Below are 22,347 nucleotides of genomic sequence, written 5' to 3' on the forward strand. Positions count from 1 at the left end.
TCCTAGCCCTGTGCTGAGCAGCAAGCTCCTTGCAGATTGACAGTGTTATTTACTTGTGTACGTCGGGGTATCTTGCCTCCTAGCCCCCAGGGCCTATCCCAGGCCAGGACTTGGAGTTGGCTTCAGGAATCTTCTGGAAACCTAATGAATGAATGTGTCTGGTTGTGCCATTAGAGGCCTGAACATGACCTCTATGACAAGGACTGAGACTTGCCCACCTTTCCTCCACTGTGCCTTGTGGAGCTCCCTTACTCCCTCTCCTCTCGCAATAAACAATTACTGACCCATGCCCTCCTCATCTGCCCCTGTGCAGGGCCTTGGGTCTTCCTTCAGTATGTCCCATGCCTTCTCCCTCCAAGTTGTCTGGAGAGGAGGCTGCTCAGTTGGCCACATTTCTGGCCACTGGTCCCATGCCAAAGTTCTTGCTCTCCCTCCTCATTCAGAAGCACCTTCTCTAGGTTTGATGAGTAATTTTACATGTCAATTCGACTGGGATAAGTATATTGATTGCTGGTCAAATATTATTTCTGTGTGTGTCTGAGAGGGTGTTTTCAGAAGAGATGAGCAAATGAATGGGTAGACTGAGGTCAGAAGATTGCCCTCAGCAATGTGGGTAGGCATCATCTGATCTGTTGAGGGCCCAAGTAGAACAAAAAGACAGAAGAAGGGTGAATTTGTTTCTGTCTAATCTGGTACATCATCTTCTTCTGGTGTTGTACCTCTGCGTGCCTGGTTCTCAAGCCTTCAGACTCAGACCAAGGCTTACACTATCACTATCTTCCACCTTTTCAGGCCTTCAGACTCCGACGAATTACACCACTGGCTTGCCTGGTTCTTCAGCTTGCAGACAGCAGACTGTGGGACTTCTCGGCCTCCATAATTTTGTGAGCCAACTCATATATATCTGCAGGTCTCTATCCTATTTTTCTGTTTCTTTGGAGACTTTGATTAATATACTAAAGATGCTCAGATCATTCCCCACCACCACCTGCTTCCCAGCTGCACTCCTGTCACCCCCGTGATTCCAAAACAGCGCATCCCGTCCTGAAGGCACTGGCCCCTGGCTCAAGCTTCTGTCCACTGAAGAGCTACTGCCATCCTGGGAGTTCCAGAGCTTATATTCATAGAGATCAGGGGTGGCAAGCTGAGGACCAGGCACTGCACGCAGCCTGCTGACCTATTTAGTTTGGCCAGAATTGTGTTTTTTGAAGGCCTCAGCAAGGGAGAGACCCCAGGACCCTCCAGCCTTTCAGCGTTCGGCTCCTTCCACAGCCTGTCATTCTGCTTCAGCCCCTATTCCTGTGTCCACACTGCCCTTGTGTTGCTAGGAGCTATGCAGATTCTGAGAACCTTATTCCCCTCCCTTCCTAGCTCCCCTAGTCTTGCCCATGTGCAATAGATAGATAGGGCCAAAGAAGGATCCTATGACCTGGGAGCTCAGGTTCCTCCTTCCCCTCCCTTCCTAGCTCCCCTAGTCTTGCCCATGTGCAATAGATAGATAGGGCCAAAGAAGGATCCTATGACCTGGGAGCTCAGGTTCCTCCTTCCCCTCCCTTCCTAGCTCCCCAAATCCAGTTCCTGTGTTCTCCTCACAGACCCCGGGCCCTCAAGCCTGCTCTGCTCTCCCCACCTTCTTCCAGGCTTCCTTTCTTCCCTCTCTGTTTTCCCACCCCTGCCTCATCAGCCCCCTCAAAACCTCATGTCTCCCTGTTCCCAGCCTTAGATGAATCTGACCATCCACTTTTATTGAAATAATCTTAAAAATGGGATGTTAAAAATTGGTTAATTATTTGCTTTCCTACAAACCTCCAGAGATTCTTCCAGAGCCACAGGACTGCTGGCACGAAGGCGAAGGCATGTTTCCTGATGGCCCTGTGGACTCTGCCTTTTGTTAACTTCTCTAACCTCATCAGTTCCTGTCCCCTTCACCAGCTCTGTGACAGCCTACATGCTGAACTCCTGGTTTTCAACCACTGTCGCCCCTCTCATGCACCTGTGCCTGTGTAACAGCTGTTCCCCTCACTCATTCTTCCCTTGGCTGACTCAAGTCTTATTTCAAAGGCCAACTCTTTCTATAGGTGCATATACCTTTATGTAAGGACAGAGAGCAAGGCCAGCAAGGATCCACCACAGATAATCAATTGCTACCTCTGTGGAGAACTGGAGGCAATCAGGATTGAGGAAGAGATTTGGTCAAAGGGAACTTTAGCCTTATCTGCAAAGCTTCTACTTTTTACAGGAAGATTGGATCATGTATTTATTACCTGTGAAATATGAAAACAAACAAACCAGTTCAATATAAGGAACCTTCTCTAGACTTCCCAGGCAGATGGAGCTGTTTCCTTTTCTGAGATCAAATAGCACCTTCCTCCTGTGTTCTAGGAAATGCTGTTTTATTATAATTTGTTTGTGCTTGTCTTTCCTTCTGAGATGGGGAACTCCCTCAAAGGTAAACTTCATTTAATTCATGCTCCCAGTGTCTAGCAAAATGCCTGGCCTAGAGCAGGTGCTCAGGGAGTGCCAAGTCCAACAAACGCCCCTGCTAGCACACTCTTTCGAAAGTGCTTGCTAGGGAGCAGGCCTGATGTTAGTCCTGAGAGGCTGATTAGAGTCGTTTCCAACGTTCAAGGAAGAAGGCTGTCTGGGAGTATAAAACGTGGACAGAGTGTCCAGGACATTGGGTTGTGTCAACACGAGGACAAGACTTTATCAGAGTATCACAAGGCCACAATCCAGTGCAGTGCCAGTGCCTTGTCACTTGGCATGCTTCTGAAGCCATTGCTTCCTCAGCAGTTAATCGAGAGGGAAGGGATAGATCACTGAATGTTGAACTTGTCAAGCCTAGTCCTGATCTGTATCTCTAAGATGGAAAGGCCAGCTCAAACAACTGGGTGGGTCAGGAAGGTAGGAATTAGGGACACTCAAAACCAGCTCAGAGTGTCCCAGGCTAGCAGGTCTGAGCAGCTTTTTGAGGGGCCTGGAGAAGAAGGCACCCTGAATCACAGTTTAATGATGGGAGTCTGTTGCTTTTGTCATTTTCCAGAGAACTCTGAGCTCCCAGATCATAGAATCCTTCTTCGGCCCTATCCGTCTATTGCACATGGGCAGGAGGGCAAAGGAATGGCCTTAATGGGTCAATTGGATTGAAGCTAGAGAGTGGGTGGGGGTGGCTTTTAGAGTTGGTGAAGTGTGTTCCATGTGGCCAGGGATGTGCCTTTAGACTTGGATGTGCATGTGGCAAGGAGGCTGCACAAGGGTCTGATCAGTCTGTCTTCCAATAATGTCCCCAACCAGCCCCTGTATGCCATGGTGTTCCTGGAGTCTTAGGTCAATGAGACCAGGTACTCCCGAGGAGATAGCCACAGTGGTGCTGGCAGCAGGAATTCAGGGAACAGCCCCCTTCACCCTCCCTTCTCCTCCCATCCCATCCAGCTCCTTCCCAGCTAGCCACCCACAACCCCACCATGAGCCTCAGAATTGCTAAAAGGACATCAGACCATACTACACATCATTAGATCTCAATGAAGAATACCTCTAGTTGGCCTGTCTCTTTGCAAGTAACTTTATTTTTATTTACAACAGAATTGGTGGCTTTATTCCTCCATCTTTAGGGACATTTGGGATCAGCAGCTAGATGGAAAGTCTGAAGTGAAGTCAAACTCATTCTGCCCCAGCCACAGCTCCGGAAGCTCATTGGCTCGGTCCAACCCCAGTTCCACCACCAGCGACATCAGCACCTCCTCATCCACTGGGTCTGAATCGATGATAGCAGGGCTCTGGGCACCAGCAGAAGGAGAGAGTGATCCCGCCCCTCCCGCCGCCTGAGCCCCCAAGTCCCAGTTTTGCAGGGGCCCTGCCTCCCCGGGTTGGCCCGGAGTGGCGGCGGCCATCCCATGATACTGGCTATTAAGTTTCTGCAGCTGCATACTGGCCAGCAAGTGAGGGGCAGGGTTCAGGTTGAAGGATGGGGATTTAGCGGGAGGGGTGGCAGGAGGAGAGCCTACTGGCGATCCCGAGGGACTAGTGGGAGCCTCACTGGCCTTGTTTCCATTTGAGGCTACCCCAGGGTAGTGCAGAATGGCCACTGCTTTGCGATCTTTCACTGCAAGGTTAGAGTAGGCCATGGCGCTCATCTCTTGGTTGGCATCCTAGAAGACAGAGAAAAGCACACCACAGTAACCCTGCTCCTGGCTTGTCCTTCACCATTCAGCAGATTTAGAAGGCTCCTACCTGCACTTCATTTGGGGCTAGAGGTGGAGAGGTAGCAAGAGGACCCCCTTGAAAATTAGGCTCCCAGCTCAAGCATGCTTTTGCTGCCATGGCTCTGAGTACTGAAGCCAGACCCCAGTTCTAGTCCTGGAGCACCTGACATCATAAGTGCGTTCACTGCTTTCAGCTCCTTCCCCATAGCCTCCACTTCACCATCCTAAAAATCGCACCTCTTGTCCCTCTTCTCAGCCTCACTTTAATCTCTTCAACAGAGTGGTTTTGCTCCAGTTCGATTTCTCTGCTCCCTTTCCTGCCATCTTTCGACACCCCTAGTAGATACTATCCAACCACATTTAGGCAGGAGCTGTTCTCATTCTCCCCAGAGATAGCCCTGTTGTCTCCTCTCTGCTCAAGGACACTGGGTAACACACCTAGGAAGGCCTGGCCCATGACCCTAGAAAATTTGTCTTTCCCTGCCTCATCTGTAAAATGTCAAAAATTACCTCCTTCACAGGTGAGGTGCCACCCTTGACATCAAGTGCAGGCCTCGAAGTTGTTGGCATTTCGGAGTCTTGGCAGAAGTTGGATAAATTGTCAGAAGATGATGCTGCCAGCTGGAGCTCTTGTGCTGCAAGTGAGGAAGAAGTGGTGGTAAGGGCAAAAGGCTTCACTGACCAACAAGGTACTAGCAAAGCCTGAAACAGGGCAATGCCACGCAACTACGAGGCAAGGATGGTGATCGGGTTACAGCCAAAACTAGAGATCACCTGAGCACAGGGAGGAGACCAAGCTGGAACTTTTGCCTGAGGTAGGAAAAGTGCTTGATTTGGCCAGGTGCCCAGGCAGCCACCTACCCATATCACCAAGATGGGACACCCTGCTTTCTCATGCGAGGGACTTCACAGTCCCAAGTTGTATGTGTGGGGGTGAGGGTGGCACTGTTACTGGTTTGGAGGACAGAAATGTCCTTGAGTAAGCAACATATTGTCTCAATGGGCTACTAGCATCCGGGCTGGAGAGTTGGGGCCTCCACTGGGACTGGGAGAATGTGGGAAGAAGTCAGAGCAAGGAAGACCTAGAAAGCTAGAGGTTGCAGCACAGGGAAGGAACAAGTCCCCAGTGCAAATGTCATGAAGCTCCAAAGCATAGCCTTGGGCATGCCTGTGAGAAGCCAGGCTGATCAGCGTGGTCTGGGGGCCCTGAGGCAGCTGGAGCCAGAGAGAAGCTAGGAATGTCTCACTTTCCTCCATGTCTCAAGCCCCCTCCAAAACAGCCCCAGCATTGGGCTTTCCTAGGATGCCTGCCGCAGAAACCTGAGCCCAGCCATTCCCAACTATAGTGACAAGTGAGGCACAGAGATTCAATGGTTTTTTAGTCAAGTAGCAGCAGTTCTGGGAGCAGGATCTAGCACCCCTATGCCCATATGCCTCATCTGACCACTGGCTAGGTAATCATACCTAGCTGGATTGAAATAGCGTCTAAAGAAGTGATTCCCTGGCTCAAGTGCCAAAGCATAAGGGAACAAGAGCAAAAGAATACCCCCCAAACCAGAAAATAAACAAACCTCTGAAAATCTCAACTTATTTTCCTAGACACCTGTTTACAAATAAGAAAAAATGTCCCATAGCCAGGCACAGCAGCACCCTCCTGTAGTCTCCTTCGCTCAGGAAGCTGAAGTGGGAGGATCACTTGAGCCTCGGAGTTTGATACTAGCCTGGGCAACATAGTGGGGCGCTCTCTCTCTCTCTCTCTCTCTCTTTTAAAGCCCCATATATTCTAGCCTTCATGATCAATTAGAGATGTAGAATTTCATATTTATAAATACCTCTTGGTTCAAAGAGTCTTGAGGACCTTAAAAAGCGTCTCTAATCTTTCCAAGGAGGCTAGAATTCTCCATGACACTCTCCACCCTCCAGTGGTTAAGAATCTGCTCAGACACTTCTTGAAAGTGGCCACTTACTATCTCTCCGTATCGTCTTTGCATTGCTTACTTGGGTGGATGGGGGCCGGAGGGAGAAAAAATAGAGAAACGGGTAAACATTTTTTTAAAACATGAGGAAAATATATCAGCTGCTGGGTCCCGCGTCATTGCTTGATTGAAGCCCTGCTCCTTCTCTGAGGCAACCTTAGAAAAATATTTCAAAAGCAAGTGATCACCAGACAAGAAGTCTAACATATGTCGTCTTCAAGAGCCCTAGTACCATCAGTATCAGGCAATTTTCCTGTACTAAAAAAAACGTCTGGGGGCCCTGTCCATCTTTTCCCGATCCTATCCAGCCTTTCCTCTCCTTTATGCCGCCTGGTACCCGAATGTACAAAAGGAATAAAAAACAACAGGAGTAGCAGCAACAACAGCAAAACCAAAAGAGAAAGATTAGGAAAAGAAAAAGAACGAGGAAAAACTATCTCTATTCTGCTATCAGTTCGTGCGGGAAGACCATTTTACCGCATCTCCCCCTTGAGGCTGGGAGCTCCCCCAGAAGAGACCCTGCGTCCATTCAGATCTTTAGCCTTCCATTACTGACCCACCACCCATCCTGACCCCCAGCCTGAGTCTGTGCTTCACAGGCGCTCAGTAAGTTGTTGAATGCGTCTGAAGAGGCAATCGCATTTAGATCGGCATCACTGGCTCTGCTTCCCCGGTTTTCTGTCCTCCTTCACCAACCTCTAGTCCGTTCGAGGGCAAAACTTGGCAACGTGGAAATGTACCAGCCCGCTCTCCAAGCCGGGAGCTGACCACTGCGAAACGGGCTGCGAGAGGCGGCTGGGAAACCTAGAGCAACAAGTGCCTCCCCGCCGGCTGGTGCCTCGCGGCCCCCCAGCCACCGGTTCCCAGTCCCGCCGCCCGCTCTTCGCTTCAGGCGTTCCCTTGGGCAGGCAGCCCCCCTCCCGCCTAGACAGGGGTGGGAAGGGGAGAGGAAAACCAGAAGGGAGAGGCAGGTGGGGGCCTCATCTTTAACCTGTTGGGGGACCAAAAGTTAAAATGGCACCAACCGGTTGGTTCCATCTCGATTGCTATTTTCTCACTCAGAAGGAGAAATTTAAAAATCCAAACAGCACTGCGGCTTGGCTTGGACGCGTTCTAACCAGACCAGTCAGTTTCGCCACCTGAAAACTAAAGGCCGGTTGTTTGCGGACAGCTCGGCTGCCCTCCTCGCCGCATCCCAGATGGAACCTCGGAACCGGGGGCAGCCGGGAGCATCCCTGCACGGCGGGCGCGAGCACCCAGGCCACCGGGGCACTGAGCGTCCGTTCCCCCAAGTGCTGGATCAGGAACCGATCGAAGAGACAGGATGGACAGGCGGGAAGGGGCGCGGGGTGTCGGCCTCGGCGAGTCCGGGGGCCCGCTGCGTTTCCGCGAGCGGGGGCGCACTCCGGCGCCGGCGGCAGCCACTCCCGCGCCTCATCAACACTTAGCGCCTGCTGAGCATCCGACACGGCCGCAGGCTGAGCCTACTCGCTAGCCAAGCCGCCTGCGGTCAGTGCTAAAACCCCACTACGAGAAGAGTGAGAGAGCCTCGGAGAGGTGCAGTAACTTGCCCAAGGTCACAGCGCTAGAAAGTGACGGAGCCGGGATTCGCAGCCAGGTCTCTCTGACTCCAAGTCCGGAGCTCTGCGAGGCAGGGACTCGGCGCGCGGCTCAGCCGCCCGCGTTTATAGGGAGAGGGGTGTGCGCGTGGGTGTGTGTGTGTGGGCGTGTGTCGGGGGAGGGGAGAGCTGAGGTCGACTGGGCAGCAGAGGCAAGTTGCCCAAATTCGCTAACTTCCATCCCGCAATTAACGCTGAACTCGGCCCGAAAAGCCCCTTTTGCCTCCATTCCCCGAAGGAAACCTGAGCTTTGTGCAGCTCCGGAGCCGGAGCTTCCAGATGCGGTCCGGGCGATTAGGAAAGTCGGTGGAAGCCAAGCTGGAGAAAGCGCGGGGAGAAAAGGTTCTGCCATCTCCCTGGGAGAAGCGGGCGCCTGGCCCGGCTGGCCGGCAGGCGGGCGCGCTGGCTAGCGAACCGGCGCGCTGGCTGGCGGGCGGCAGCGGCGGCCCCTCGCCCCCAGCAGAGCAGCTTTCCAACAGAAAACAAGTCTCCCCAGAACCCTCCGGCCCGCCTGGCGGCCACCCGCTCCCCACACAGCTCCCCACACCCGCTACACGGGAGTCCTCGGCCCCGCCGCCCAGCCCGGCACCCAGCCCGGCGGCCCGGCTTACCTCTGCGAAGCCGCCTGCCCTGGAGAGAGGGAAGCGCGGAGCTCGGTGAGCCGCAGGAGAGGCGGCGGAGCCCCCAGCCCCTGGCACGCACGCCGCCGCCACCGCCGCCGCGAGCCGGTCGCGCTCAGCGCCCGCGGCCGCGCCGGTGGCCACCCGACCCCGGGGCGCCTGGGAAAAGCCCGCACCGCGCCTCGCCGCGCCGCGCCGCGCCGCCGCTGCACCGCACAGTGCCGCGCCAAGCAGCTCCGGCCTTATCCGGTGCCCTCCCGCCCGCCCGCCCGCGGCTTCGGCGCCGGACTCCGCGGCGGTGGCGGTGGCGGCCACCGCGCTCCCTTCCCGGCGCTGGGGACCCGGCTCTCAAGCCCCCATTGCAGCCCGGAGAGCCCTGACGCACACGCACACGGCAGCAGACTGGCCTTGGCTAGGAATCCCAGGAAGGACAGACCCTTTTTTTCCCTTTTTTTTTTCTCCCCCCAATTTCCACGTCTTTATAACCGGCTTAGGGCATTATTAGCACATGTCCTGGCTCTTGGGCGAGTTGGTGGCAAAATCTGAACTGGATACTCACGGAGAGCCCGCGCGGGTGTTGTGCAGTCCTCTTCTTTCTCCGTCCTCACCGGGAACTGCCCCTCGCCGGCGGGCTACAGGAGGGCAGCCGGGCAGAGCGAGCTTCCTTTCGGCAGCTCAGCAGTGCCCTTTCTGCAGTTGTGCCGCCGGGAACATTTTTATAGCAGCGGCTGGCGTGTGTGGCCCTTTAAAGGCGCTCGAGCTGGTGCAGTCACCACGGATCGTGTGAAAGCGAAGGGCCGGCTGGGGAACGGAGTCCACGCGGCCCCGCGGGTCCTGCAGCCCTGTGGACCGTCTACGGCTCTCGGGTTGGGGCTGGGGAGTCCGGGCTGTGCGCACCCCTCGCCCAGAGCCCTGGCCGGTGCCCGGCTTCTAAAGCTGTCGGGGGCCAGGGCCCGGGACACCGGCTCTCCCCACCGACCTGCGTGGACTTGCCCAATAAATTCCACTTAGTAATTTCACTGAGGCAAAGGAGAGCCGCTAGTGTCTGTTTTCTGACCTAAATCTAGTGGGGAGCCACAGCGGGCTTCAGGGGTTTTGGGAGAGAGCTGTGGGCTCAAGGAGTGACCTGGAATAGAGGTCTAAGGCACACGGGACGGGGCATGGTCATTAGTTTTCTTGGAGCCTGTCTGCCTTTTGGGGGGGGGGCTGTACTATCTCATTCGTTTAACAGCTGAGGCTGGGGGTTCCTTTTCCTCTTAAAGTTGCCAGATTCTGCGCAGAGTCGCATGGAGGGCCTATATGGCAGTGGTGGCTCTCCTCGAAGTCCTGAGCTGGGGTTGGGTTGGAGGGTTTCTGTTCTGTGGTCATCCAGAGCAGGAAGCTGGCAAGATGCGACGCGGAGAAATGCTACTCTCCCGGACCATGGGGCTAGGTGCAGCTCACGAGGCTCACTGAAAAACCAACAGCCGGCAACGGGGTACGAAGAGCTTGCCCCAGAGTTCGCGGAGATTCCTTCTGCCTTCCTACGATGCCAGGTTCTTTTATTATGATTATATAATCATTCGCGTCTAGCAAGAATAACATTTTGCATTTGGAGTTTGTCTTCCTTGGATAGAGATATTGTCCTACAAATCCTTACTGGAAAGAGGTCTGGGTCTTCTCCCTCATCTCAATTCGTGTTCTTTGTGGCCAAGAAATTCCCACCTTACCTCTTACGGGAAGGTCATCAGGATTACCTCTCTATTACCGCCCCCTCGCCACCGCTGCACTTTTTCGGCTTCCTTTCAGCAACAACTACTCAGTTTACACTGTTTATAAAACCTGCTCTTTAAGAAAAGGTCCTGAAGTTTAAAAAAAAAAAAAAAAAAAAAAAAAAAGCAGGTGGGTTGAGGGGGAGAGGGAATGTCACGAAGTCATTTTCCCTATGTATGTGTTTTGTCTTCTTAATTGGATTTGAATACCTGTAGGTCTCTTTTTCTTTTCTTTTTCATTTTTCAGTAGCGCCAAGTGCCCTGCATTTGCTCGTCTAACAAAGTTCTGTTTGTTGACGGACTGACCAGCTTACAGACACAAAGATGGGAAGCAAACGGAGAGACGGATCAAGGCCCTTCCTCGGCATCTGGAGGAAGATTGGACGAGTGCCTTGGTCGCTAGTTAAACCCATTCCCCAGCCCCTAAAGCTGCCTTGCAGGGACCGTCTTTTCACCTACCCTGTCCCAACACAAACCCCAGTAGCAGCCACACCACACACATCTTCGCTGCACTTTCTCACTTTGCTTGCAAGATTGTGGGCCCTGCCTAGTCTCCCTCTGATAAAAGACGGGACCTGTTGGCTCCCTAAAGTCTTACTGCAAACCTCGTGTGAAATACACCCTCAAGTCCTCTTGGTGTTTGCCTGGGACGAAAAAAAAAATGTTTCTGCGAAAACTAAGTGTTGGAGAATGAGCGACTCTAGCCTTTCGTATAGCGCGTTAGTATTTTGAACCACTGACCCAACCTCCCGGTCAGTCTTGGCTTGGCTCCGGAGTGGGTCTGGCAACAGCGGCAGCGTCTCGGCTGCAGGCTCCGGATCCGGGAGGTGTGGATCCACCCTCCATCTATTGGATGGCTCCCAGGCCAATTGTTAGAAAGAGGCATGTGTTCATCTCGGCTTCTGGACTGTCTCTGGAGCAGTTGCTCAACAGCCAGCCCCCTCCCCCAACCGGACCATTGAAGGGCAGAAAAAGGAGCGCCCTCCGCCACATTTCTCAGTGCCCACTTGCCAGTAAGGGCCTCCCCACTGGTGACTTCCTGTCATCTCCACTGCTTATTCTGGGGAGCAGGAAAGAGAGAGGCTTCAAGCACTCGGCTTTGGAGCACAAAAGCTACCCCTTTGCTTTTTGGGGAGATGGGAGAGGAGGTTAGTTGAAGAGGATGAGAGGGAGCAAAGGAGACATTTGCATTTCTCGGCAAAAATGCTCTGATAACTGACTTCCCCGTTGGCTCCAAAAGAGCTCAGAGCTCTCCGCTAAACTCTTATCTTCAACTTAGCAACTAGACCGCGAGCTTGCGAAGCGGGGAGAGGACAGGGATGGTCACCCACCGAGAACCTCTGTGCGCCAGCACTGGGCCTGACATGTTCCCCATCCATCGTGTCATTTAATTCCCAGTACAGCCCTTTGAGGTAGGGTTTACTAAAGATGAAACAGAACCTCGGGGAATTGCCCAAATTCACAAAGCCACGTGGCTGGGTGTTTGAATCCGGGTCCGGCTGGCTGCAAAGTTTTTACCCTCGGCCCTAATTCCCGCTGCCTGGGAGGGTAAGGAAGCTGTCTAGAGTGCAGGCTCAGGGGTCAGTGGCCTGGGTTTAAATTCCTACTTTGCCATTTCTTAGCAGCGAGGCCTTAGACCACTGGCTTCGTGCTTTGGGCTTCAGTTTTCCCATCTGTGAAATGGAGATAACAATGGTACCTACTTTGTGCGGGTTGCTTACCCTGGTTGGTGCCCGCAGTGTAGTGAATGGCCAATAAATGCTGTTATTGTACTGGGCCTTCTAATTATTTTCCTTTTGCCTCCCATCCCTGCCTCAGTTCACACACTTCAGGTTCAGTAATACTTGCTGACTGATTAATTTAAAAACCAGACTGAGAGGGGATGAAGAAGGTCTATAAACTCAGGAAGGAGAGAGAGAGAGAAAAAAATGCAGATTTCTTCTTAAAATCCCACCCTCCAGAATCAAGGACTGCCTGAAGCCATATGGCAGGAGTAAATTTGGGACCAAAAAAAGGTGACCACTTTTTACAGGTCAGCCTATAAACTTACAGAGTGGTCTCCAGAAACATATACTCAATATGTGTGTAGAAAAAACTTAAAAAGCGACTGGGCACGGTGGCTCACGCCTGTAATCGCAGCACTTTGGGAAGCTGAGGCAGGCGGATCACGAGGTCAGGAGATCCTGGCCAACATGGTGAAACCCCATTTCTATTTTTTAAAAAATACAAAAATTAGTCTGGCACGGTGGCAGGTGCCTGTAGTCCCAGCCACTGGGGAAGCTGAGGCAGGAGAATCGCTTGAACTCTGGAGGCGGGAGGCGAAGGTTGCAGTGAGCCGAGATCGTGCCGCTGCACTCAAGTATGGTGACAGAGTGAGACTCCATCACAAAAAAAGAAAAAAAAAATGAGAAAAAACTTAAAAAGCACGTTTTTATTCAAGAATATTTACAGCAGAATTGTTTATAATAGTGAAAAATGAAACGGAACCTAAATGTCTATGGAAGTGTCCCTTGGTACCTTGACACTAAAAAAAAAAAATCTGATTTTGAAAACTCTTATTCATAGGAAACTGTTCATAACAAAATATGAAATTAAAAAATGCTGGGTACAAAGTTGCATAAATATGATGCCAAGCTGCAAAGGGCACAAAGGGAACAAAATTAAATACGCACTATGTTTCCAATTGTGTATGAATATGTACAGAAAGCAATGGTCAGGCAAATACTGAAATGATAACAGTGCCAGTAGAGTGGTAGGATTTGAGCAATATTTTTCTGTTTTCCCCATATTATGCAATATTATTCTTATAAGTAAATATGAATTTTTTCTTTTTTCTTTTTTTCTTTGCTACCAGTTTAGCCCTTTGAAGGAGTAAATATGAGTTTATAGTTAATAAACGTCATAAACATTGTATTCCCACTTTAAAAAAATATATGTGCATAGAAAAAATATCCATAACCTCACCACTGAATTATAATCAATGTTAACACCAAAAATTGTTAGCAGTGATTATAATTGAGTGGTGGGATTATGGACAATATTTTTCTTTTACTTTTCTTTATTTTTCTGCAATATGATTATATTACTTTCTGACAATTAAAACAGCTTCATAATTTAAAAAGTTCATAATCGGTAAGATCCCACTTGGGTTAAGAGTATGAATGTAAATTGAAAAAATGAGAAAGAAGTAAACTAAAAAATTAACAGTTTTTATATTAGGTGGTAAGGAATTATGGGTAATTTCCTCTCTATTTTCTGTAATCTACTTTTATTATTTTTACAATTAAAATAAAATGTACCTAAAAATAACATATACAATATGATCCCACTTTTGTCAAAAACCAATATGTATATAGAAAAAGATAATAAACTACTCCAAAATGTGGTAGTCTCTGGGTGGTGAGGTTATGAGTGATTTTTGTTTTCTCCTTCATATGTGATTTCTTCATATTCCAAATTTTCTACAATCATCATGTACTTTTAGTTATGAAAAAAGTATAAGGCACTTTGGTACTGAAGTTTTTATGGAAAAAAGAGCATGTCTGGGATTTGCTTTAAAACATTCCAGTTGGGGGTGGGGGGAAGTGGATGGGGGATATAGATTAAATAAGATAATAATTGTTGAAGATGGCTTCATTATAATGTGTTTTTTTGTTTTATTTTGTTTTGTTTTGTTTGAGACAGGGTGTCTCTCTAGCACCCAGGCTGGAGTGCAATGGCATGATCTTGGCTCACTGCAACCTCCGCCTCCTGGGCTCAAAGGATTCTCCCACCTCAGCCTCCAGAATAGCTGGGACTACAGATTCGTGCCACCATGCCCAGCTAATTTTTTGTATTTTTGAAGTTTTTGTATTTTTTTTGTAGAGATGGGGTTTTGTCATGTTGCCCTGGTCTCAAACTCCTCAGTTCAAGTGATCTGCCTGGCTCTGCCTCCCAAAGTGCTGGGATTACAAGCGTGAGCCACCACATCTAGCCAATATTACGTTCTTTACTCATGCATATGTTTTAAAATTTCCATAATAAATCTTTTTTACAACCATTTTTCACATACATTATCTCTTTTAATCTTATGCTATGTGTGGTCAGTTATCTCCATTTTATAGAAAATTGAGAACCAAAGAGGTGAAGTCACTTGCCCTGTAACACAACTGGGAAGCAAGAATGGGTCGCCATACTCCAATTGCAATTCCAAGAGCCCACGGCTCTTCTACATATCCCAGTTGCTGCTGCTCTTTAAAATAATTAAAAATAATTAACATTTTGTCTGATTATAAATGTAATTGTTCACTGCACAGAATTTACAAATAACAGAAAAGCACTAGGAGGAAAGCATAACAATCAACCCAACTGCATCGTAGTTCACCCTCTGGTGTCTGGCCGAGCAGACTTCATCTCAGTTGCCTCGTACTTCAGAGGTATTGTGTGCTGCAAACATCTTCTCAGTAAGAGTAGTTAGTCTTTCCTGATGGGCTATCTAGTGAAGCTGCAACTCTTTGGGGGCCCTGTCATGTGTGGGGTCCCGAGAGATGGTGGGTCCTAACTGCCCCCACCTGCGTACCCCCTTCCCACCCACATCATTTCCCAGTGTCCCCTTTAGATACTTCAGCCTGGACCACAGTTCTCCTTCCCTATATCTCTCCTTTCCTGATACAGTCATAAGGAATAGAAATCCATTAGGGGAAGTCCTGGTAGCCTTTTTTTCCTCTTGCTGCATGTGGAGACTCTGCCCAGAAGCCCCCTTAGAATCCTGGGAGTCTGCAACCACTCTGAGTATGCCTGTGCCTCCATTTCCCCATCTGGAAGATGCTAGTGAGAATAGCAGACGGGTCGGCCTTTGCCAGGGAGTGATGAGCTAACGTCTGTAGTGCTTTCCAGCCCCTCGAAGCAAGGTGCTGGAGCCTTCCCGGCTCTGCTCCTGCCCCTGCCAGCCTGAGTGAGCCTGGGCCTGGCCGCCCCACGTGGAGGGAGCGGCCGCATTCCTCTGACCCAGGCCAGCAGGCTTGGACAGGCACTCATTTTCACTTCTATGTCTAAAAAAAAGGAAGAAGAAGAAAAGAAGAGAAGATGAAGAAGAGGGGGAACAAGATCAGTTACTAGGGGAATGGGCCTGGAGAAATAGAAAATTGAGAAGAGAGCAGAGCGATCACAGGGTATCCTCGGGCACCCCAATCAACTTCATAGACTCTAGCCCTGGTTTCCTGTTTATACATGGGGTGGAGGAAGTTTGGAAAGGGCCATGAATTGGGTCTAGTTGAATTGATTCCCTACTTGATTTCCTGTTATTTATGCATAACGAAAAAACCGCAAATATACAGACAGCTCAGGCCACCCTGACTCTTGAATCCTTAGGGGCCATCTTCACAGCTCTGCTCACTCCAGCCTTCAGGGATATCATTTCAGTGTATGCCCCTTCTCTGTGCCCCCTTCTAGCATTCAACTTCATAAGAACCCTAGCTAGTCAACGCTGTCATCCCCATTTTAGGGAGAAAAGCACAGAGAGGCACAGAGAGGGGAAACAAGCCCAAGATGGTACAATGGGTAAGTGGCAGAGCTGGGATTCACAGCCAGGTCTGACTCACTCCTGAGGCCAAACACCCACTAGGTTAATTGCTCCCCTGTTATCTGTGTCTGTGCTTTCTTTTAGAATGGATGCTTCACCATACCCATTGCAGTAAATGGTCAACACATATGGCCAGAACTGATGCGTGGCCCAGGTCTAGGGAGACGTCTTGAGGGAGGTTTCCAGTTAGGGGCTGGGGCAGTAATCTCCAGGGATGAGGTGCAGGTGGGAGATGGCAGCAGCAAAGATGACTCTGAAAACTGTTACCCAGGGAGAAGCCCGGGGTTCAAAGGCAGGGAGGGAGAGAGGTGCTGGTGTAGAGGAGAAAGAGAAGCAGCAGGCAGGCCTGGCCCTGGGCTGTTCGGGTGTCAGCAGTGAGGCTGGAGACCTTGGAAAGGTGTGAGGCTTTGTGGGGGAAGAGAAACTCTGCTTTAAGCATGTTTAGTTTAAGCTGTTGGCAGAACATCCAAGTGGAAATAGCTCACACACAGCCAGGAATATAGGACTGGAAAGAAAGTGAGGTTGTGTCAAAAAGAGCAATCGGCAGGATGACTTTCGGCCAAACTGTGGGGAACTCTCCCCTGCCTCTCTCCTCGGCACAAACAGGGGCTTTCTCCTCAAAAGGCCTGGGGGATGCTGGCTTTTCACTGCAGCCATCCCTCTGCCCTCTCCAGCCCCTCCAGCCCAGCACAATCATGGACACGTGCTTCAAATCTCTAAAGGGCAGTGTGAGAGGATCTCAGTCCATAAATTTCCCCATGCCAGGGAGTGACAGGGGCCTCATCTCACATTGCTAAATACATTTTGGCTAGGCCTCAAGCATGCCAGGCCTTCCCTGGTTTCACTTTAGCTTCTAGAACACGAGCCTTTGGGGTCTTGTTTGCTCTCCTTTTTTAGCCACATGCCATTGTCAGGCCAGCACAGTGTCCCCCAGCTTACTTTATCCTTAAAAAGGTGAGACCGCTTCAGTCTGGCCCTGCTCCCTCCAGCAACAAGCTGAAACTGCTTCCTTGGCCTAAGCCCTGAGAGATTTGGCAGCCCTTTGCCCTGAGTCTCATCTCCATGTTAGGGGCACTTCCCTGGACTCCCCTTTCTTGGGGCCCAGCCCTCCTATTCTCCCAATCCCATCTCAGCTGAGGCCTCACACTTCCATTCATCCATGGATCCCACTTTGCCCTCAATCAGAGTCTCCACTGGCATGGAGAAGTCTCCCGGCTTGGATCAATGGCCTCTATTGCCTCTCTTGGCCCTTAACTTCTGGGCTGGGGGGCTGGCCTGGACAAACATGGCTGAGTGACCGTGGTCAAGAGTCATTTCGCATGCACAACCTGGAGGATTGGAAAGGTTTCCACGGATCCCCACAGCCACAGAGACTTGTCCCCTTGGGACAAGATCAGAGCTGGAGATGGATTAAGGATCTGGGGTACATCAGGGGGCCAGGGTGCCAACTCTGCCGCCAGACAAGCAGAGAGGACCACAGGCCTGGTTACCCAAGGTAACGCTTTCCTGCCTAGATGCAGGGAGAGTGCTTCAGCTAGCACCTATAGTCTCCTTGTACTACTTACAAAAAGGTGCCTCCTCTGGGAGGAGCCATAAGAACCAAGTGCTGCTTCCTCTGGGCTTTGCACAACCCTTACACCTGGGCCCATGGCTTTGCAAGAGGAACACAAGCTGAATTTCAGGGCACAACCTGCACAAACAGACTTCGAGGCCTTGCAAAGAGATGAGTCTGGGTCAACATATGGCTTTCTTAGGTTCCTGCAGTGGCCTAGCACCCTTGAGTATACCACCTCAAGGGAGTATTCCTCCTACTAGCTCTGAATAATAACATCAGTGGGAATGGTCGCTGAACACTTACTAGGTGACAGATCCTCTCTGTTCTTAGTGCTCTGGGCTTATTCTCTCATTAAATACTCCAACAACCTCAGATGTTATGTCAGTACTATTATTACCTCATCCCTATTTTACTGAAAGTGAAATTAAAGCACAGATATATTAGGCAGCTTGACAAGGTTATACACCTTGTATGTTTTGGGCCAAGAATCTTAGCCAGGCTGACTGGCCCCAGAGCCTCTGCTGGTGACCACGGGGCCTCACTGTCCCCTAAGTAACGCCCGTTGCCAGTAGGGACCTGCCCCTTATAGTTCATAAAGGCCTTTCCCATCCATGAGCAAAGTCAATTATCGCACACCTTCCTCACTCCTTAGAATGTTGTCACTGTTACTGTCAGGTCTTCCCTGATCAGTTTTTTTTTTTTCCTGAGGCAGAGTGTTGCTCTGTCACCCAGGCTGGAGTACAGTGGTGCAATCTCAGCTCAATGCAACCTCTTCTTCCTGGGTTCCAGTGATTCCCCTGCCTCAGCCTCCCGAGTAGCTGGGATTATAGGTACGCACCACCATGCCCAGCTAATTTTTTGTATTTTTAGTAGAGACGGTGTTTCACCATGTTGGACCGGCTGGGTCTTGAACTCCTGACCTCAAGTGATCCGCCTGCCTTGGCCTCCCAAAGTGCTAGGATTACAGGCAGGAGCCACGGTGCCCAGCTCCTGATCACATTTTATAGACAAAGTAAGGAGGCTTGGAGAGGTGACATGGATGGCCTTGCTGAGGTCAAATAGCCAGGAAATGAGGATGCTGCCATTTGAATCCGTTCTTCCCAGTTCAATCTTTCTTTCCCCACTCTGATTGTGTACCCCACCTCCCTGCCGTCAGGTTCTCACCCTTCCTCAAAACTGAATGCCAGAGCTGGTAGGGACTGGAGAGATGACCTCATTCGAACTTGTCACTCACTGTACAGAAGAGAAAGTTAGTGCTATATTGATACCTGGTTGGACTGGAGTCAGAGGAAAAAAGACAGACCTGAGCAGAAAGAAATGTACTCAATGCAGAGAGACAAGAGAACCAATGAGAGGGAGAGAAAGATAATGATGGGGGGTAGGGTGGAAAGAAAGAATATGCAGATGCCTGGGAAGAAAACAAGGTAAGGAAAAGAAATCAAATGAGAAAGAAAAAGGCCCAAAGTGGGGTGAAGGCATAAGTGACCAGCCATCTGGAAGCAGCACTGAACTCGGTGGGGGCGTGTGTTTGTGAAGCAGGGGAGCTGGACCAACAGGTGTGAGGGCCCAGCTGCAGCCAGCCAGGAACTGTCCAGGCCCAACGCCCAACCGGAAAGAAGTCATGGCTCCCAAAAGAGACCTCTCAAGGGAGATTTCGGCTGCAGGAATACGGGAGGAAGCTGCCCTCTCCTAGAGGCAGGGTAGACCCTTGGCAGGTCCAAGGTGAGGGAGCTTGCCTCTGAGCAACTCCTGGGGTACTGGGGGAGGAAGGTTCTCATGGCCTCTCTTTGGGCTTTTCTTGCATTTTTTTCAAGCCTCTCTCAAGTGTGACCTTTGGGGTCTGGAATATGGATGATGCTCTGCTGTGTTTGAATCTCAGGCTGCCTCATCCTGGCCTTGAATGGTCCGAGGGGATTAGTAAATGCCAATTCGTGCTACCAACAGCTGAAACCCAATAGGAATAGGTAGGGAGAGGAAAAGGGCTGCCAGACCCAACTGGCCACTCTCCATCTCAGCTCCAGGTGTGGTCTAGTCTGATAGTGAGAGCACGGGGCTCTGTCGTCAAACTGACCTTTGTTCAAGTCCTGAAGTTGCCACTTCCTAGCTTTGTCTTTGGGCGAGTAACTTTGGCTCTTTGGGCCTCAGTTGCCTTACATGTTGGGTAGGGGAAAATAAGAATGCCTATGTCATGAGGCTGTGCCAGGGTGGAATGACATAATGTCTATGGCTATAAACTCCTTTCTTAAATTGCATTTTAGCTTTTGGGGTACATGTGAAGAACATGCAAGATTGTTGCATAGGTACACACATGGCAGCATGATTTGCCGCCTTCTTCCCCATCACCTATATCTGGCATCTCTCCCCATGCTAGCTCTCTCCAACCTCCCACCCCCCACTGTCCCTCCCCTATTTCACCCGACAGACCTCAGTGTGTGATGCTCCCCTCCCTGTGTCCATGTGTTCTCATTGTTCAACACCCACCTATGAGTGAGAATATGCGGTGTTTGATTTTCCGTTCTTCTGTCAGTTTGCTGAGAATGATGGTTTCCAGGTTCATCCATGTCCCTACAAAGGACACGAACTCGTTGTTTTTGATGGCTGCATAATATTCCATGGTGTACATGTGCCATATTTTCCCTGTCCAGTCTATCATCGATGGGCATTTGGGTTGGTTCCAGGTCTTTGCTATTGTAAACAGTGCATGCATGAACATTTGTGTGCATGTGTCCTTATAGTAGAACAATTTATAATCCTTTGGATATATACCCAGTAATGGGATTGCTGGTTATGCTATAAACTCTTAAGTGCTGTACACATGTGAGTAATTACTCTTCCCTGACCCCTCTTCCCTCCTGCTTGGGGGACGGAGTCAGCCTTTCAATCTGAGTCCAGTTCCAAGCCTGACGTTACCTCTTTGGCCCTGTTTTCCTCATTGTCACATATGACTGTGTGGGAAGTAAGACCTCCCTGACCCACTGGGGTGGGCTAGAGCTGGCTATTCTTTCTACACAGTTTTTCATTCAGGCCACAAATGTGAGCTGAGCCTCTACATGGCCCTTCTTCAGTCACCAAGGCCTCAGAGGGACCAAGGCACCACCTTGACCCTCAAGGAGTTCCCAATATAGCGTGGGAGATAGAAAAGTACACATTAAAATGAAGTGGGAGATAGGAGGTGACATCTGAGCTGAGGATCAGCATTCCCGAGGTATTGAGAACAGCATGGGCAAAGGTGCTGATGGGAGCTAGGAAACAGCACAGGATGGGGTCTGTGAGGCTGCAGGAGCCAGACTTGGATGCCACGTTAAGAAATTCAGCCTTAAAAAAAAAAAAAAAAAAAAAAGAAATTCAGCCTTTATATTGTGATCACTAAAGGTGATGTGGGCAGATAAATATGGAGCCTAGTACAGTCAGTTACTCAGTAAAGCATGCTCATTGCCTTTACTTTCTCTCTCCACCTTCCGTCCCCACCAGTAAGCAAGCGAGCCAGCCCTAGGCTCCCTGGAGGGCTCCCAAGTCTCTGCCCTGAACATGACCCATAAGAGTTCTTGAGCCCCATGTTTCCCTGCACATTTTCCCAAACTCAGTAAATGACATCTCTGTTCACCCAGTTTCTCAGGCCAAAACCCTCGCTTTCATCTTTTTCTTTCTCTGTCCCGCTAGATGCAACTAATTAGCAAATTCGGTCGGCTGTTTTTGAAATATAGCCAGAGGCCAAATGCAGTGGCTCACTTCTATAATCCCAATACTTAAGGAGGCTGAGGCAGGAGGATTACTCAAGGCCAGGAATTGGAGACCAGCCTGGTCAATGTAACAAGATCCAGCCTGTAAAACATAAAAATAAAAGAATCAGCAAGACACAGTGGCTCTTGCCTGTAGTCCTAGGTACTCAGGAGGCTGAGGCAAAGGAATCACTTGAGCTGAAGAGTTCAAGGTTACAGTGAGCTATGGTCATACCACTGCATCACAGCCTGAGTGACAGAGAGAGACCCTGTCTCTAAAAAATTTTTTTAAAAAGTGCAGCCAAAATCCAAGCCACTCCTCACCACCTCCATAGCCACCACCCTGGGCTGTGTCACTCTCATCTCTTCCTTGTAGTCACCCTCTGACTGGTCCCTTTGCTCTGCAGCCTCTGGCTCCTGTTCCCTGCACAGCAGCCAGAGGGGACCTGTCCTCTGCTCAGGAGTCTCAATGGCTCTCCATCCCATGCAGGGTAAAAGGCAAAGTCCTTACAGTGGCCCATGTCACCTGAGGCTTCCTACTTCTCTACACTCATTTCCTCTTACTTTACCCTAGTTCCCTCAGCTTCGTGCACATTGGCCTCGCCATTTCTTGGATATGACAAGGCAGTTCCTGTCTCAGACTCTGCATTTGCTGTTCCTTCTGCCTGGGACACTCTTTCCCTAATGGCCACCTGGCTAACTATTCAGGTTTTTGCTCACTGTCACCTCCTCAAATGGGCCTTCCCTGGGCACCCCCTCTAAAATAGCAGCCCTGTACCACTCAACTTTTATCTTGTTTGATTTTCTCCATAGTACTTACCACTGCTTGCCATGTTGTCTTTATTCTCTGACTTTCCAACTAGAGTGAACACTTCATAAGAGCAGGGATTTCGTTTTTTGAGACAGGATCTTGCTCTATTGCCCAGGCTGCAGTGCAGGGGCATGCTCATGGCTCACCACAGCCTGACCTCCTGGGCTTAAGCGATTCTCCCACCTCAGCCTCTCAAGTAGCTGGGACTATAGATACGTGTCACCATACCTGGCTAATATCTTTTAAATTTTTTTGTAGAGATGGATCTTGCTATGTTGCCCAGGCTGGTCTTGAATTCCTGGGCTCAAACGATTCTCCTGCGTCGATCTCCCAAAATGCTGGGATTACAGGCATGAGCTACTGCACCCTGTAGCCTTTTAAGCCTCCAGTAACCCCAGGATAGTGCTATGGGGCTAACTGGTGGACGCCTTTGGAGGAAGCATCCCAGTCTAGCAGGAAAGCTGGAGAGTAGTGAGTGATGCCTACCAGCCTGGGAGTGTAGTGACCCAGAGAGGATGGCCACAGCGTGGAGGG

The 22,347-nt window shown here is 50.3% G+C and overlaps 1 protein-coding gene across 11 annotated transcripts; it reads right to left on the reverse strand.

Moving 5' to 3' along the window:
- Nucleotides 1-3,538: 3,538 nt before the first annotated feature.
- Nucleotides 3,539-9,139, reverse strand: CITED1 (Cbp/p300 interacting transactivator with Glu/Asp rich carboxy-terminal domain 1). Of its 11 annotated transcripts, none has more exons than XM_017517818.2 (5): nucleotides 8,977-9,061; nucleotides 8,409-8,427; nucleotides 7,204-7,324; nucleotides 4,713-4,837; nucleotides 3,539-4,148 (listed from the first exon to the last, which is right to left on the reverse strand). In XM_017517818.2, the coding sequence occupies exons 3-5, from the start codon at nucleotides 7,214-7,216 to the stop codon at nucleotides 3,624-3,626; spliced, it is 663 nt and encodes a 220-aa protein (XP_017373307.1). In that variant the 5' UTR covers nucleotides 7,217-7,324; nucleotides 8,409-8,427; nucleotides 8,977-9,061; the 3' UTR covers nucleotides 3,539-3,623. The 11 variants fall into 11 exon arrangements, with proteins under 11 accessions (XP_017373307.1, XP_037590569.1, XP_037590568.1 ...); XM_037734641.1 differs by lacking the exon at nucleotides 8,977-9,061 and adding an exon at nucleotides 8,809-8,918; XM_037734640.1 differs by lacking the exon at nucleotides 8,977-9,061 and adding an exon at nucleotides 8,803-8,918.
- Between the last annotated feature and the right edge of the window lie 13,208 nt (nucleotides 9,140-22,347).

Source organism: Cebus imitator, unplaced genomic scaffold, assembly GCF_001604975.1.
Source record: "Cebus imitator isolate Cc_AM_T3 unplaced genomic scaffold, Cebus_imitator-1.0 Scaffold648, whole genome shotgun sequence".
Classification (NCBI taxonomy): domain Eukaryota; kingdom Metazoa; phylum Chordata; class Mammalia; order Primates; family Cebidae; genus Cebus; species Cebus imitator.